This window comes from Eleutherodactylus coqui, chromosome 4 (assembly GCF_035609145.1).
Source record: "Eleutherodactylus coqui strain aEleCoq1 chromosome 4, aEleCoq1.hap1, whole genome shotgun sequence".
NCBI lineage: Eukaryota > Metazoa > Chordata > Amphibia > Anura > Eleutherodactylidae > Eleutherodactylus > Eleutherodactylus coqui.
The window spans coordinates 36,512,325-36,529,344 of record NC_089840.1 but is presented as its reverse complement, the minus strand read 5'-3'; the positions used below and the strand labels follow the sequence as shown (position 1 = coordinate 36,529,344).

Below are 17,020 nucleotides of genomic sequence, written 5' to 3'. Positions count from 1 at the left end.
AATGAGAAGACAGGAGACCTTGGAGAAGATGCTGGTGTTGGGGAAAGTGGAAGGCAAAAAGAAGAGGGGCCGACCAAGGGCAAGATGGATGGATAATATCCTTCAGGTGATGGACTGGACCTGGTGGAGATGGGGGTGGCGACAGCCGACAGGAGGCTCTGGCGTGGGCCGGTCCACGAGGTCACGAAGCGTCGGAAGTGACTGAACGAATAAACAACAACAAACATAAAGTTGCAATTAGATTTGTATTATTTGAGTAACTTTCCTGCAATAATAATATTTTGGATTTAAGACAAAACAAAAAGCTAAAAAGGTAATAATGTAACCAATTAGGGCAATCGTGTCTAAAAGATTCTGTCGCTGTTATGTGGTAAATGAGAAAATCATCAGAATTCCCCAAACACGTTGGAGGTTCACCTGAGGATGGATTTTTGGAAGCATTGGGGGAGTAGAGTATGTGGGGACTTTCTGATGTAGCAGAGCGCATGGGGTGAAGTTCATGGACCCGAGCTGAAGTTGTTTGAAGTGATGTATTCATATCAAGGTTTCCAAATGCTTACAAATTTGCGTCTTGTAGCATTTTCCCAGCTTGCAATTTTTACGAAGCAGCATAGTTGTGAAACCCTTTCTGCCCATTGGGACAGAAATACTCCTTCTCTGTATTTGGTTTGTACCCCCCAGTGATACTCGCCATCATTACATATAGAAGTAGGGGTACAAAACACTCCCAGCTTCTGTCTGGTGTGGGGGGGATGGGCAGTGACAACCACACTGGCCTCATCTCATGTTCACAGCTGTGGTTGTCAGCTCGGCTGTTGTTCTTCTAATGCACACAGGGGGCAGCGTGGGGGATACAAAAGCTGTATCTCCAGGAGAAGGAGAAAATTAGGGGGGGGGGGGGGTATGAGGGTACAGGGGATGGGGCATACAAGTTCTACATTACATTAGAGGAATGAGGGTGACTAAGGGGGTAGAAAGGGGATGATGAAGGGGGTGGGGGACAGTAAGAGAGGGGAGGGAAGGGTGAGGATGATGGTGGACAGTAAAAGAGGGAGACAGCAGAGAGAGAGGATGATGAGGGTGATGAAGAACAGTAAGAGAGGGAGACAAAAGTTGAAGAGGGTGATGGTAAACAGGGGGAGATAAAAGATGAGGAGAGTGATGGAGGACAGTAAGAGGAGGATGATGGAGGACAGTAAGAGGAGGATGATGGAGGACAGTAAGAGGAGGATGATGGAGGACAGTAAGAGCGGGAGACAGCAGGGAGATAGAGAATGGTGAGGGTGATGAAGGATAGTAAGAGGGAAAGACAAAAGATGAGGAGGATGATGGAGGACAGTAAGGGGGGATGAGCATGATGGGGGGCAGTAAGAGGAGAGATAGAAGATGATGAGAGTGATGATGTGTAGTTAGAGGAGAGACAGAGTATGATGAGGGGTAGTAGAAGGAGGATGATGGTGCTGGGGAAAGTAAAATGTGGAGACAGCAAAAGGAGAGGCCGGATGATGAGAGTGATGGAGGCCCAGTAAGAGGGGGAGACAAAGGGTGATGGGCGACAGTAAGAAGAGAGACAGAGGATGATGAGGGTGATGGAGGCCCAGGAAGAGGGGAATCCAGGTGAGGATAAGTGTTATAGAAGAGGATGAGGGTCATGGAGACCCAGTAAGAGTGGGAGACAGGTGAGGATAAGGGTGATAGAGGAGGATGAGGGTGATGGAGATCCAGTAAGAGGGGGAGGGGGCAGATGAGGATAAGGGTGATAGAGGAGGATGAGGGTGATTGAGACCCAGTAAGAGGGGGGGACAGGTGAGGATAAGGGTGATAGAGGAGGATTAGGGTGATGGAGATCCTGTAAGAGGGGGAGGCAGAGGTTGATGAGAGACAGTAAGAGGAGTCAGGGGACGATGGGGTTGTATAATAGGGGGGCTAGACTTAAGAAGGGGAACAGTATACACAGGCTGAGGCAGGAGGAGGACCCTGTGCAGAACGAGGGGGCGGCACACAGGAGGGAGAGGGATGGGGGAGGGGTGCAGGAGGAGGGGACACATTTAGGATACAGTTTCAGCACCGCAGCCCTTGCAGGACAATCATCTCCGCTGCAGAATACAGAACAGACCCGCCGGCAGCCGCCATGGTAAGAGCTCATGCCATCTCACTTCTCCAATACCCCCTCTGCTGCCCCCCACTAACCTACTGTGTGTCCCCCCAGCTCCTGAGGACTGCCCCCCTGCTGCTGCTGCTGGCCCTGTCCTGCTCGCAGGCTCTGGTATGTACTGACCCCCATCCTGACCATTAGTATGTGTGCCCCCCGTATGTTCCATCCCCAGTTCTGAGTTCAGAAGATTCAAGGACTGAAAGGGTTAAACCGGGGTCGTGGGAATCAGACTGATGCAATGTAGCGAAGAGTCTGCTGTGTGTAATGTATATTATCCATACTGTGTGTAATGTATACGTATCTATTACATAGAGGAAAGTTCGTCGGGGGGTTTATAGTTACATGTATAATACGACAGTATACATTGTATCTAAGTCAGACTGCCCCCCATAGGCCTGGATAGTAATACCATCTATGTATAAAGTTTACTGTGTTGTATATTATTACCCGGTGTTTATGAAGATTCCGTCTATTGTATATGACCCCCAGTATATATAACATTTACCTGCTGTTCTGTATACTATTCCCCTGTGTATATAAAGTGTATATGTCTTGTATATTATTGTTGTATGAAGTTTACATGTGTTGTATATCCCCTCTGTAGTTTACAAGTATTGTATATCATCCTTTTTACATATATAGTTTGCATGTGAAGTATATTACTCCCTTGTATATATGAAATTATATATTACCCCTGTGTCTATGAAGTTTACATGTGATGTACATGTTCTCCCTTCCTTGCTGTTTATACTGTTTACTACAAGGCTGTAACTTTTGCTGTTCTTGCCTGTTCTCAGGCTCTACATTGGATTTTGAAGTCTGGCAGGCCAGGCTATATCCTCATATAGACATATACTGTACATAGATATAGGGGGATGTTCTTACTAGCAAGTAAAGGGTTAAAGCTGTGTAATTGTATCTTGAAGTCCACAGAACATTGCAGCAGAGTTCTGCGTTCAGGGCCTGTACCGAGCATATAACTATATCTATGCTGTATTGTAAAATGCCCCTGACTTCACCATACTGTTCCCAGTCTACATGGGGTTAACAGGATTAACTCTAAACATGCTGGAGCATTGGCTGCATACAGTGCAGAAAATTGGAAACAGATCCTCTCGTATTTGGGGGAAATAGAGGGGATTATGATCTTATACTGCAATCAGGGGAACAGGGGTGTACAGTGTAGCAAGGAGGCTGATTATATACACGGAGCTGTATAGACCACTCAGCTAACCCTGTCATGTGGTCCGTGTCACAGTGCTAGAGATGGAAATGTGATTATATAGTACCCTAATAACAGTTTTCCCCTGAGGGTGACTTCTCTGATCTCGCCCACCCTATCAGTCTCTGAAGTCCTGTCTTATAATAGTCCATAGCTGCAGCATAGAAAGCGTTAATGAGCAATATGATCTGTGAAGAACTCATGATCAGCAGCAGAGGGGAAATTTTAAGTTCTTGGGGCCTCTTTGCCAGGGCCCCACGCATCATATGGAATAACTATATTTTTGACCCCCAGATTCCACCCATAGCTGCTCACATAGCTAGTGTGTTAGTAATATGCGCATCGATACATTCTTCTCCTCCTGCTCCCCTGGGCCTTGTCCTGCACTGTATCTTCCATATAACATCTGTTCTAGATGTAACTGGGGCCAGAAGTTTTCAGCCCTTCCTTCGAGCAATCTGCTAAAGTATTTTAGTAGATTGTAAGCTCTTCAGGCCAATGATGTTGTCTATGTGCACACCCTGTATAATGTCTACTATGGTTATATTAATAAAGATGCATACAGTATTCCCGAGTAGACTCAAAAATTGTGGAAATTCAGTGCAAATGTAAAGTTTCTCATACCCTACAATTACATAAATCTCATTGTCGATAATACAGGATGTAGTCAACAGATCCGGCGCTGTATCTTAATCCGTGTTCTATTTTGAAATAACTAGAATGTACTTACGTAGGAAGGCTTGGATGTTCTACATGATGGTATGACGCATGGGCCCTGGAACATGGATTTCAATTTTGTGTTATGTCCCTTGTAAGGGTGCCCACCCACTAGCGTTTTTTTACTGCGAAATTCGCAGCGTTTTTTTTTCTGCAGGGGTCTTTGGGCTATGGGACATGCAAAGCTAAAATCGCGATCGCGCAAAATCGCGATATCGCGGTAAATCGCGATTTTTACATTACAAGTCCCATAGACCCCCTGCAGAAAAAAAAAACTGCGAATTTCGCAGTGAAAAAAAACGCCAGTGGGTGGGCACCCTAAGAGGGAGAGTAAAGCCCAATTGCAAAGTTAAAGAGTAGCGTGTGAGAAATCCACTTTGCATGTCTCTCTAAGGGTAGTTTCAAATGAGCGAGAAAATCACACGATTTTCGCCTGATGCAATAGTCAGTAGAAAAGCAGCGTAGGAAACCAATTTGGGGGTCAAGCGATCCAGATCCCTTCTGTGGCTTGCACATGGACAGTCCCACCCTGTGGGTTTGATGAAGTAGTGCTGCCTTGCATTCTATTATACATAAGCGATGTTTTCACTAATGCAAGGTTGAGAGAACAAAAAAAACTTGCGGCATGCTCTATCTTTTTGGGTTATGCGATTTAAAAAAAAAATTTTTTTAAATCTCCCATGTTTTTGTATGGAGGCGAGATTTTAACTGCAGCAAGTTCGAAATTAATCTCCAAGAAAAAGCAGCGCCGACGCTCAAAAATCGCAGGAACAAAGATGCGATTTTGCCGTGATTTTCTCGCAGCAAAATCGCAATCGCCCGTGTGAAACTAGCCTGAAACTCGTCGGACCGCTGCTATTACTGAAGGGAGGAAAGTGGCCTCCTTCTGCTATAAGACATGCAAGAAGCCGTCGTGGACCTGTGTTCATTCCAGGGACTGGCAACACAAATCGGTACCTGAATCTCCTACAGACCATGGTGGATGACTACCTGGATGATCTCCCCCTATCATAGCAGGAGGAGACCACTTCAGTCATAGCAGCAGTCCCACGGGACTTAGTGAGATGCAGAAGGTGGATTTCTGCTGCTCACACGCTACTCTTCAACTTTGCACTTGGGTTTTACTCTCTATCTCTTACAGGGGCCACAACACAAAATTGAAATCCACGTTCCAGGGCCCCCAGCGGCCGTGCGTCATACCATCATGTAGAGCATCCATGCCTTCCTATTCAAGCACGTTATTGCTGTTTCAATATAGCACACCAGTATGCAGATCTAGCGCTGGTCCGGCTTTTTGACTACATTCTGTATAGTTGCTTACAGTCTACTCTGCTAGATCGTTAGCTCTTCAGGTCATTAATATTATTACAGTGCTGCTACATCTGCCCCAGAAGCAGTGGAGGGTGCGGTGCCATAACCGTCCCAGGCCTCAATCTGCTCTCACTCCCAATGACTCAACCGCTGGCCTGCTTTCTGCGCAGATGGGGGAATACTGGGAGGGTGGGGTTTTCAGGGTCCACCCGAGAAGTGGAGTCATGTTTGCCCATTTGGGTATTGCGTAGATTGTACATGGGTATGCCTGGAATCTGTACTCTGGGTTGTTAACCCATTAAGTGGCAGGCAACTGTGCAAGAGTTAGATGTGGATACTGGATCTGATGGGGCTTCACACCTGCTTACAAAGTAAATACCCCTAGGGTGGCCGTCCATATAACATCTAATTGTGTTGAATTCCAGCAGGGTCCAGACGTCATCCCCCCCCTCCCCGCTCTACAAACACAGCTGTCATGGAGTCAGTCTGTATACTGGAGAATGAGCTCAACTTCCCAGAGTTACCCAGATGTGCGCAGCGCTCTCATAGCCATTTCTTCAGGTTAAAGGGACAGTAACCCTAATTATATATAGCTTATAGTAGAGTAGGAGTGTTATAAGAGGAGCAGCTGATATCTGTTACATAAGGTATAAGTGTCTTTGGACGTTATAGCAGTGCTGGAGCATTATAAGAGGAGCAGATATGAGTCACATATGATATGTCTGTGGAGGTTATATCAATCATGAATAAGAGGAGCGGTTGATATCTGTTATATTGGTGCTGGAGCATTATAAGATGAGCAGATATGAGTCACATATGATATATCTGTTACATTTGATATAAATGTCTGTGGAGGTTATATCAATCCTGAAGTGTTATAAGAGGAGCCGTTGATATTTGTTAATATGATATAAATGTCTCTGGACGTTATATTGGTGCTGGAGCGTTATAAGAGGAGCCCTTTATATTGGTTTCATATGACATAAATGCCTCTGATATCAGTCATGTCTGGGAGGTATAAGTGACTGTATGAATCTAGAGTATGTATATAGGTAATGGAACATTGAGGTAAGTCCTAAAATTCCTATAATACACATGTGAGCTGCTGCAGAACATCTTTTTGAAGGGTAAACAGGAGCTACCATTTATTGATATAAAACTCAGGCAGCATACTGTATAATACACACTGCAGATGCTGCAGAACTTCATTGTAGATATAGAGGGAGCACCGCATGCCAGTCAGTGGTTGGACAGTAGAAGGAACATCCTACAACTGCTCTGTCCGTGTGTCACTGCCCATCGTCAGGTGCTGACATCACAGCGGGATGATTATACTGCTATTATATTATGGTCCAGATCAGAGACATGTTATCTCTCCCTCTTTCCCAGACAGGGCCTCCCTGCCCACAAGTGGAGCGGACTGAATGTTTTGGCTACAGAGATGGAGTCACTTCCAGGGGGTTCACATTCTCCAGCCCTGATATCATCCATATACACAGTGAATGTGCTGAGTACATTGCTGGGCTGGCTGTGACTGTTAGTCCGACATGGGTTTTCTGTGGTAGATTGTAAGGCGTCAGAGTACCTGACATGCAAGAGAACAGCGACAGGAGGAGACGTGTAGGGACAGGCCCCCCATTCCTGCTGTAATCCAGCCGCAGTCACAAAACAATAACTTCTCCTCGGGAGAGATTGAACCTTTCATGTCTGAAGGCACCAAAACCCTGCAGCACCCAGAAATGTTCTCCTACACAGCATGTATTACTCCAGCCACATCCAGAGCTGCAGCCACAATTCTACTATTGCATCATGTCTTATACTATATCTATAACTGCATACACAGTTGTACCATTGTATAATTGCCTTACACTCCAGTCTCCTGTAGAGCTGCATTCATAATTCTGCTGTTACATCATGTGCTATATGCTGATCATAACCAGAGGTGCATTAACAATTCTGCTGTTACATCTTGTTTTATACTGCTGTCACATCTAAAGCAGCAGTCACTACTCTGCTGTAATGTCATGTGTTATACTGCAGTCACACCCAAAGCTGCAGTCGCAATTCTGATGATATTATATCATGTCTCGTACTCCTTTCACATCCATAACTACATTCAGCTACTTCAATGACATGCAGAGCTGCATTCACAGTTCTTCCTTAGCATCATGTATATTACTCCAGTCACATCAAGACCTGCATTCAATATTCTGTTGTTCCATCATGTGCTTTACCTTAGTCATAACCAGAGGTGCATTCACAATTCTACTGTTACATCTTTTTTTCATACTCCAGTCACATCTAAAGCAGTAGTCACTGTTCTGCTGTAATATTGTGGGTTATATTGCAGCCACAGTTTAGCTATTTCATCATGTCTTATACTCCTTTCACATCGATAACTGCATTCACAATTCTGCTGTTATATAATTGCCTTATACTCTGGTCACATGCAAAGCTGCAGTCCGTTCTGCTGTTGTATCATTTATTACACTCTAGTCACATCCATCCGCTATTCTGGTGTTACATCATGTGCTCTGCATACTCTGGGCATAACCAGAAGTGCATTCATAATTCTGCTGTTACAGCTTAATTTATACCCCAGTCACATCCAGAGCTGCAGTCACTATTCTGTAGCATTATATATTGTACTCTAGTCACATCCAGACCTGCAGTCACTATTCTGTAGCATCATATATTGTACTCCAGTCACATCCAGAGCTGCAGTCACTATTCTGTAGCATTATATATTGTACTCCAGTCACATCCGGAGCTGCAGTCCCTATTCTGTAGCATCATATATTGTACTCCAGTCACATCCAGAGCTGCAGTCCCTATTCTGTAGCATCATATATTGTACTCCAGTCACATCCAGAGCTGCAGTCCCTATTCTGTAGCATCATATATTGTACTCCAGTCACATCTAAAGCTGCAATCACAATTCTGCCAGTTACCTGTTTGTACTCAATAGTTTACATCCCTCTCTACTATTTCCTCCTGGTTTATTGTTTGAGGTACAAAACTACAGCTATTACAATACAATGAACTATAGCAGAGTGCAGTGCATTGTGGGATCTCAGCTAATGTGGTCTGTGTGTTAACAGAATCCTAACAGATTTCAAGTAGCATCCTGAAAAAGTGTGACAGCAGTTTTGGATGTGCTGGATTATGTAACTCAGGATCAGTACAGTCACCCCCTGCTGGTTCAGCATCTGCCATGTAGAGCGCAGTACAGCAGAGTGATGCAGCAGGAGATGCCAGTGAATCTTTTTGGACTTTGATTTTGATGCTGCACTTCCCACTCGTCGCGCATCACCGTAATGATCGTCCTGTGTCCTCTCCAGTTGTTGTGTAGCCTGATGATGTCCTCCTGGAAATGAAGGGGTTAATCTGAAGCATTTTAAAGGCACCCAAATGTTGGGGGACAGGAATGCAGCGCGGACTCGGTTGCAGCGGCAGCTCCTGTGATCGCACATTGTTTCATTTCCTGTGTATGTTATAGCTGGTGTGATGGGAATCTAAGAATAGGTAATGGTGGCCATTCACAGCAGACCCTCCCCCCTCACAATACTCGCTCCGGTAAAAATATGTCCTCACCGTAGGGACTCGGATCATCATGTCAAATCAGCTGTAATTGTTATGATTTTTATTCCCTTGATGCTATTTTCTTTTTATAAACCTGAATATCTTCAAAATTCTGATCCAGAGCTCCAAACCCCCAGCACAAAAATACCATAGATATATGATAATATCCTCCCTGCCTGCAGCCACCACTAGAGGGAGCTCACAGCACACTGAGTATACAGCTCCCATAGAGAAATATTGGGGAAGCTCAGGAGCTCAATGTATATACATACAGTAGAACCGATTAATACAGTGAGCGCCCCCTGGTGTTGCATAGTCCAAATGTTGCGGAGTGACAGCTTCTGGACCCCTTTTACAATCACCCCCATAGTGAACCTGTTGACAGTAGTGTGAGGTCTGGTAATCTTAGAACTGTTCAGACTAGTATTAGAGTGCTAGCTCTTGGGTCAATGAACCTTATATATTCCATCATTGAACACTGCCGTGTTTTTTGGTGAGATTGGTGATATTACATTGACTATAGACATAGCCATCCAGCTTTCTTAGAATCCTGAACGTTAAATGTAGGCGCAGGGGGTGGAGTATTCCAAAATTTCATCATGACGGATGTTCGTTGTTTGATCTGTGAAATGATACATTGTAGCATTCTGATACTTTATGACAATAATGTATCCACAATTCTGAAGCTTCTCCCCTCCCCCACGTCTAGATGCAGTCCTATTTTTTGGGCATTCCCTCGCAACGCTGCGCCCATTGTCTTCAGTGGGGTCGGAAAAATATTGCACGGCATTCAAGGTGCGCCAAGTGCGGGGTGAGATTTCCCATTGAAAACAATGGGAAACACTCGCTGGTCACTTTTCAGCTTTCAGCTGTGCCGGAGGATCGCTATTTCCCTGAAGTGATGCAAGGTATTTTTTGATGCCTTGCATCCGAAGGGACGTCGCACGTTCTCAGGCACAATATTGGGTCACGTTTCACGGCACAATATAGCGTTCGCCCGCGTGAAATTAGCCTGAGGGATCATTCTTGTTCTATTCTTACTCAATGGTGTGGAATGTTCTCAGCAGATAACGGGGCACTTAGGATGATGCTAGATGAAGGGGCAGTGCGGGCATGTCACCAGTCGCTCTGTCCTGATTGGTGGACTTGTCCTAAGTGTCCCTCATTTCAGGACTTTACCATTATGGTTGGTCGCTGACTAATTTGCACACATAGCAGTCGCCCGCCTGTTGATACTTTTGAGAAGTTTTTGTTTTCACTTTGTGATTATACAGATGCTTTGTTTACAATCAGAATGATAGTTGATACAATTATCAGCACCGGCTGTATTATTGGGGTGTTTATAGCGACTTCACTTTATTTGTCCTGACTTGGACATTGAATAGTTAACCCTCCCCTTCCATGGTGGCTCGTAGATCCTATAAGTTTTCCATGATCTCACGTCTGGTGCATTGTGGCGGCAGCGCAGACTACGGCTCGGTCTCCAGATCCAGACAACTGTGCTCTAGTGTTTGCTGAGGTGTTACTGGGGGTCTGGCCTGTGTCCCCGGCCCACCATCACCTCTTTACAGGGGGAGTCTGCTGTGTAGACTGTATAAGGCTTCATTAATATCACCATTTAGGTTTCCTTCGTAATGCGAGCAGAAAAACGGAACACACCGGCCGAACGGATCCGCAATAGCATTGTATTCTATTTCATCTTGTATTTTACAAGGATGTCTACACAGGGGGCATTTGCAGAGGATTTTCCATGCAGACCCTCTGTACCGATAATCCGCTGCATTTACAGAAGCAGAAAAGTGGATGAGATTTTAAAGATTTGCTGCAGATATTCCGCCCTGTATGGATGTACCCTATGGGGGATCAGTGATGGAGGCTCTGGATGAAACTTCCAACACTGATGTGATAACCTATAAAGGAGACTGCAGCCTGGTAATGGGGTGCAGTCATACCCGGGCCCTTATGTCTGAAGGGGACGCAGTACCGCTGCTGCCTGAGAGAATAGATACTCAAAGCTGGTCTTGCCTGTGGTATTCCTGGGCGTTGCATGGTATTGGTATGTATTCTCTGGGTGGCGGTGGTCCTAGTATGGGCACAGTATGGCTGTACTATTTGGTGTATTAGAGGTAGGCACCAATAAGCCTCTCTGCCTTGGCCAGGGGATGTAGATATAGGAGCAGCTCTATGAAATGGTATAAAAGAAAACTGTCTTATTTTTTGCTTTCCCAAACCAATCACAGCACAGTTTTAATTTATCTCAGCAGTATAACCCCCTAGTAACGGCCAATACACCTTTTACTGACCTCACTAATGGTCTTTTAATTTGTACATACATAGTTTTAAGACAGTGGCTTAGGTGACTACTGACAGCCAGGCTCCTGCTCTAACCACCAGATGCAGAGAAACCTCAGATCCTGGTAGTTCAACCCCTTACAATACATGACACAGTCAATAGCAACTGCAGCATGTAAACAGATGATAGGGGAAGGGGGCTTCTTTAATCACCCATCCTCACCCCGCTGTATGACTGCAAGATATCAATGGGTTCCCATGGCAGCTGGAAGCCTGACAAAGGTCCTGGTGTCTGCCATGTAACTCAGCCTATTGTGTCCCGCCTCTGGCAGAGTCTAACACGCTGCTGTGGTAGGCTTAGTAGAATGCAATACATAAGTAATGCAGTGTGCTATCCTAATAATCAAACGATCGCATCTTCAAGTCCCCTTCAGAGACTAAAAAATAGCATTAAAAAAGTTTCATTTAAAGAAAAGAAATGCAGTAAAAATAATATGCTTTACCCACAAAAACCCTTTTTAAGGGGAAAAAATACCAATAAAAATGTAAAAAAAAAATCAGCACATAATAGTTATCAGCACAGTCATCACGGGGGGAACGCAGTAAAAAGGAATTTTAAAAACGAATGCCAGAATGGCTACTATGTTGTGTTCACCTCCCCAAAAAATGCAATAAAAAGCAATCCAAAAGTCATACGTAGCTCGGTGTAGTACCAATAAAAACTACAAGACCTCACATACCCCTGTTGCTGGAAAAACATAAATGCGATGGATTTTAGAATGCGGCGATGCAGATTTAATATTCTTTAAAAATGTGTTTTTATTGTGCAAAAGTAGTAAAAAATATTTTAAAAATCTGTATAAACTCTAGTAATCGGGCTGATCCAGATAAGACAGTTAGCATGTCACTTGTACTGAATAGTGAGCGTCAGAAAATCAGGGGTGGAATTTCTGGATGTGTTTTATTTCCACCCGAAAAAATGTAACAAAAGCTCTACAACACATTATATGTACCCAGAGTGGTGGCATTAAAAAATACTACTTGTCCCTCAAAAAAACTCGCCCTCATACAGCTGTGTTACGTTATGGCTTTGTCTTTGTCACACTGCAAATCGATCGGTCTGTAAACTAAAAAGTAGACTCATCACTAAGGGGATATGAAAGCCGCGCTGTGATTGGTTGCTATGGGCAACAAAGGCAGATTTTCTTTTTGTCAACTTTCATAAGTGACAAGTACTTTCTGTGGTCCACCCTGTAGTTTTCCAACAGCTAGAGAGCCGCAGGTTGGAGACCGCTGTGTTGGCAGCCGTTCAGGCAGCTGTAGTGTTCATCAGTGGGGCATGATCACTACTTTATGTCACATGAGATATTTACATCATAACTGACCGATATCACAATATCATCCGCTCCTCTTATAATGCAGCTACTATAACCTCCAGACTGGGACAGTATAGGCCCTTTCAGTGTAATCACCCCTTGTATCCAGCAATCCCGAAATTTCTGCCTACATGTGGGGTTCCTCTTTATGGTTGGTGCAGGACATTTACAGTTCCTTTGTGTGATACGTTCCAGTTTTGCCCCCCTTCTCCGTTTAGCTATGGCAGTGCAGAGGTTAATGTCTGCTTCCTCTGCTCCTCTTAATAGACTCTGCAGCTGGCAGCTTGTGATTGGTTAGATTCTGGCTGAACGGCACGCTCTGATTGGTCCACATCCCCCTGCTTCCCAGGGTTGTATCTGCAGCTGGAACCCATTATAGATTCTTGGGAATTTTTCTTGCAGAGGTCTATAGTTGTCTGACGTCAGAGACACTGCCCTATATGGTGCCATAGCTGTAATGGGCATCGTGGGGGGCTCATAATATCACCGCTCCTCGCATCAATGGGAAAAGTTTATTCTTTAGAATAAGTAACTCAAGGAAGTTGCAATGCGAAGTCCTGGAAAAGTGGATACAATTCCCATCATCCCCGGACACAGGAGCTCCCAAACTACGCTTCTACTCCCATCGACTTTAATGGGCGAGTCTCGTCCGTAAAACGCATCAGAATAGCAAATGTGATAAATGTACTTCATGCAGTCTGTGCCGTGTGGAATATTGTCGCTTATGCTGTCCGTGTGGAATCTGTTTTTTTGTATTGGACTCCACATGGATGAAAAGATGCTGGTGTGCTGGGGGTCTATGTTATACACAGTGTATATCCATCATTCCTGGCCACAGGAGCTCGCAACCTACTGTACCTATGTTACACACAATGTATCACTTCAATCATCCCTGTGCTCAGGAGCTCACAATCTAATCTTCCTATCTGTCACACAATGTATCACACACAATGTAAGGGACTGACTGCTATCATATATTTATGCCGTATCCTGTGGATATGCCATAAATGCCCATGAGAGTCATACCCCTGTAATCATTGTATAATAAATCTCTGCTTAGTGTCAGTGAATGGGAATATGTATTGTGGAGCTGAACACCCAACCTGATCTTATACTTCTCACAGCTGAGGGTTTGTTACAATGTTCCCGACTGAAGCAAATTTAGGCTAGGTACACATGGGACGGAATTGCCATGAAATTTCCGTGCGGAAAGTCCGCAGAGCAATTCCGCACGCAAAGTGGACGAGATTTTGCAAAAATCTTGTCCGTACGCTGCGGCCAAGCCGCACGAAAACTGACATGCAACGCGGAATTCAATTCCGTAGCATGTCAATTCTTTTCTCGTTTCCGCAGCGGCCTCTCTCCTCTCTATGGGGAGAGAAAGCTGCAGTGGATTGCCGACAGCGAAACTGCTCTAAAACCCACAGCTAAAGGCCACGTGTTTTGAAGCTGCGTTTATCCCGTAGAAATCTCGCGTTTTTTTCGGTGCAGCCATTCTGTGAGAATTCCGCTGAAATTCCATCGCATGTGACCCCAGCCATATACTGCTGCTCACAGAGGATCATCTACATTGGATACAATGGGGGGGGAGGGGGGGGGGGATTTTTGATACCACTTTTCTGGGATCTTAATTGCTTCTATAGTTTAAAGTGCATCAAATTTATCAAATGTCACATGATGATGATACATTTGTTGCATATTTAAAGGGGTGTTCCGGGATTTTACTATTGGTGAACTGTCCTCAGGATAGGTCACCACTAATTGATCGGCGGAGGTTCGCCACCCAGGATTCTCACCAATATGCTGGCATGCTGTCAGTGCAACAGGGCCGGGCATCGTCATTAGTGGTCGGGGTCAGAAGTGTAATAGAAGGCACCACCTTCATGGCAGTGAAACCATCTATTACACTTCTAACCCCGACCATCGATAGTGACGTCCGCCCCCCACTGCACTAATAGCAGGGGTGGAGGATCAGCTGATTAGCAGGTGTCCAAAGCAGCGGGATAAGTCATCAATAGTAAAAGCATGTATTTCCCTTTAAGTATGCTTTGACTATATCTACAGATGTGGAATCACTGTGTATTCCACTCAGCTACTGGAGTGAAATTTTGAGTAATTTTGCAACCTTTTAAGAAGTCGCAGTTCCACTCCAACCACGACCCTTTTTATAGACGCTTTGCAAAATTGGAGTGAGAGGCGTAAAATTTGTCTAAAATGATTCGCAACAAAAAAAATGTAACTTGCGTCAGAATTCTGGAACAGCCCAGTAATAAATGTGCACCATTTGCCTGATAGAATTGAGATACAGGACCAAGAAATATGTGCGAATAGTGGGGGATTGTAATGAGCGAACTTCCTTAGTTTTTCACCATATCTCACTGTTGCGCCCCATATTCTGTATAGCAGGGATTCTTCGGACTCTCTTGGGTCAGTATAAAACCCTCTAACTGCTTCTTTATTCTACAATACTGGGAAATGGGGCATATCCTTGTATAGTTCTTGAAGAAGTCAGCAAGGGGCGGCTCTTGTCCCCTCTGTGGGCTGCACAGCCTTTTACTTCACTGATTGTGCACACGGTTGTTCAATGCTGCCACATACTGGCTGCTATCAGTATTGCAGCCTCCCCCAGCCTGGTAGGTTATATGGGAATAAATCATATCAGTACAATATCTTCCTGGTACAAGTTTGTGGGTTCAGCACGGTTTTCTGATTCTGACTGTATTTCTTTTTTCAAACAGGAAGAACCAAAAAGCAAATCCAAGGTGTGCGCCAACGTGTTCTGCGGAGCTGGCAGAGAATGTTCTGTGACCGAGAAGGGGGAGCCCACCTGCCTGTGCATCGAGGTAAGATACCACATCATATGGGCTACTAGTACATGGATGATCTCCTGGGCATGGGGCGTACTACATGTTTGTTTTCCTGGTGCTGATGTATAGTACATGGATGTTCTCCTGGCTCCAGTATATAGTACACAGATGTTGTCCTGGGTCTGGTGTATAAGACATGGATGTTGTCCTGGGTCTGGTGTATAAGACATGGATGTTGTCCTGGGTCTGGTGTTTAAGACATGGATGTTGTCCTGGGTCTGGTGTATAAGACATGGATGTTGTCCTGGGTCTGGTGAATAAGACATGGATGTTGTCCTGGGTCTGGTGTATGATACATGCATGTTGTCCTGGGTCTGGTGTATAATACATGGATGTTGTCCTGGGTCTGGTGTATAATACATGGATGTTGTCCTGGGTCTGGTGTATGATACATGGATGTTGTCCTGGGTCTGGTGTATAAGACATGGATGTTGTCCTGGGTCTGGTGTTTAAGACATGGATGTTGTCCTGGGTCTGGTGTATAAGACATGGATGTTGTCCTGGGTCTGGTGAATAAGACATGGATGTTGTCCTGGGTCTGGTGTATGATACATGCATGTTGTCCTGGGTCTGGTGTATAATACATGGATGTTGTCCTGGGTCTGGTGTATAATACATGGATGTTGTCCTGGGTCTGGTGTATGATACATGGATGTTGTCCTGGGTCTGGTGTATAAGACATGGATGTTGTCCTGGGTCTGGTGTATAAGACATGGATGTTGTCCTGGGTCTGGTGTATGATACATGCATGTTGTCCTGGGTCTGGTGTATGATACGTGCATGTTGTCCTGGGTCTGGTCTATGATACATGGATGTTGTCCTGAGTCTGGTGTATGATACATGGATGTTGTCCTGAGTCTGGTGTATGATACATGGATGTTGTCCTGAGTCTGGTGTATGATACATGGATGTTGTCCTGAGTCTGGTGTATAATACATGGATGTTGTCCTGAGTATGGTGTATAAGACATGGGTGTTGTCCTGGGTCTAGGGTATAATACATGGATGTTGTCCTGGGTCTGGTGTACCGGTATATATAATACATGGATGTTGTCCTGGGTCTGGTCTATAATACATGGATGTTGTCCTGGGTCTGGTGTATAATACATGGATGTTGTCCTGGGTCTGGTGTATAATACATGGATGTTGTCCTGGGTCTGGTGTATAATACATGGATGTTGTCCTGGGCCTGGTGTATAATACATGGATGTTGTCCTGGGTCTGGTCTATAATACATGGATGTTGTCCTGGGTCTGGTCTATAATACATGGATGTTGTCCTGGGTCTGGTCTATAATACATGGATGTTGTCCTGGGTCTGGTCTATAATACATGGATGTTGTCCTGGGTCTGGTCTATAATACATGGATGTTGTCCTGGGTCTGGTCTATAATACATGGATGTTGTCCTGGGTCTGGTCTATAATACGTGGATGTTGTCCTGGGTCTGGTCTATAATACATGGATGTTGTCCTGGGTCTGGTCTATAATACATGGATGT

At 44.8% G+C, this 17,020-nt stretch overlaps 1 protein-coding gene across 1 annotated transcript in view; it reads left to right on the top strand.

The window, feature by feature from the left end:
- The first annotated feature begins 2,027 nt into the window (after positions 1–2,027).
- FSTL1 (follistatin like 1) overlaps positions 2,028–17,020 on the top strand; it is a 29,352-nt gene continuing 14,359 nt past the window's right edge. The window contains exons 1-3 of the mRNA XM_066599254.1: positions 2,028–2,134; positions 2,210–2,266; positions 15,394–15,498. Coding sequence (XP_066455351.1) covers positions 2,132–2,134; positions 2,210–2,266; positions 15,394–15,498 — 165 coding nt within the window. The 5' untranslated portion in view covers positions 2,028–2,131. The remainder of the gene's footprint in view (positions 2,135–2,209; positions 2,267–15,393; positions 15,499–17,020) is intronic.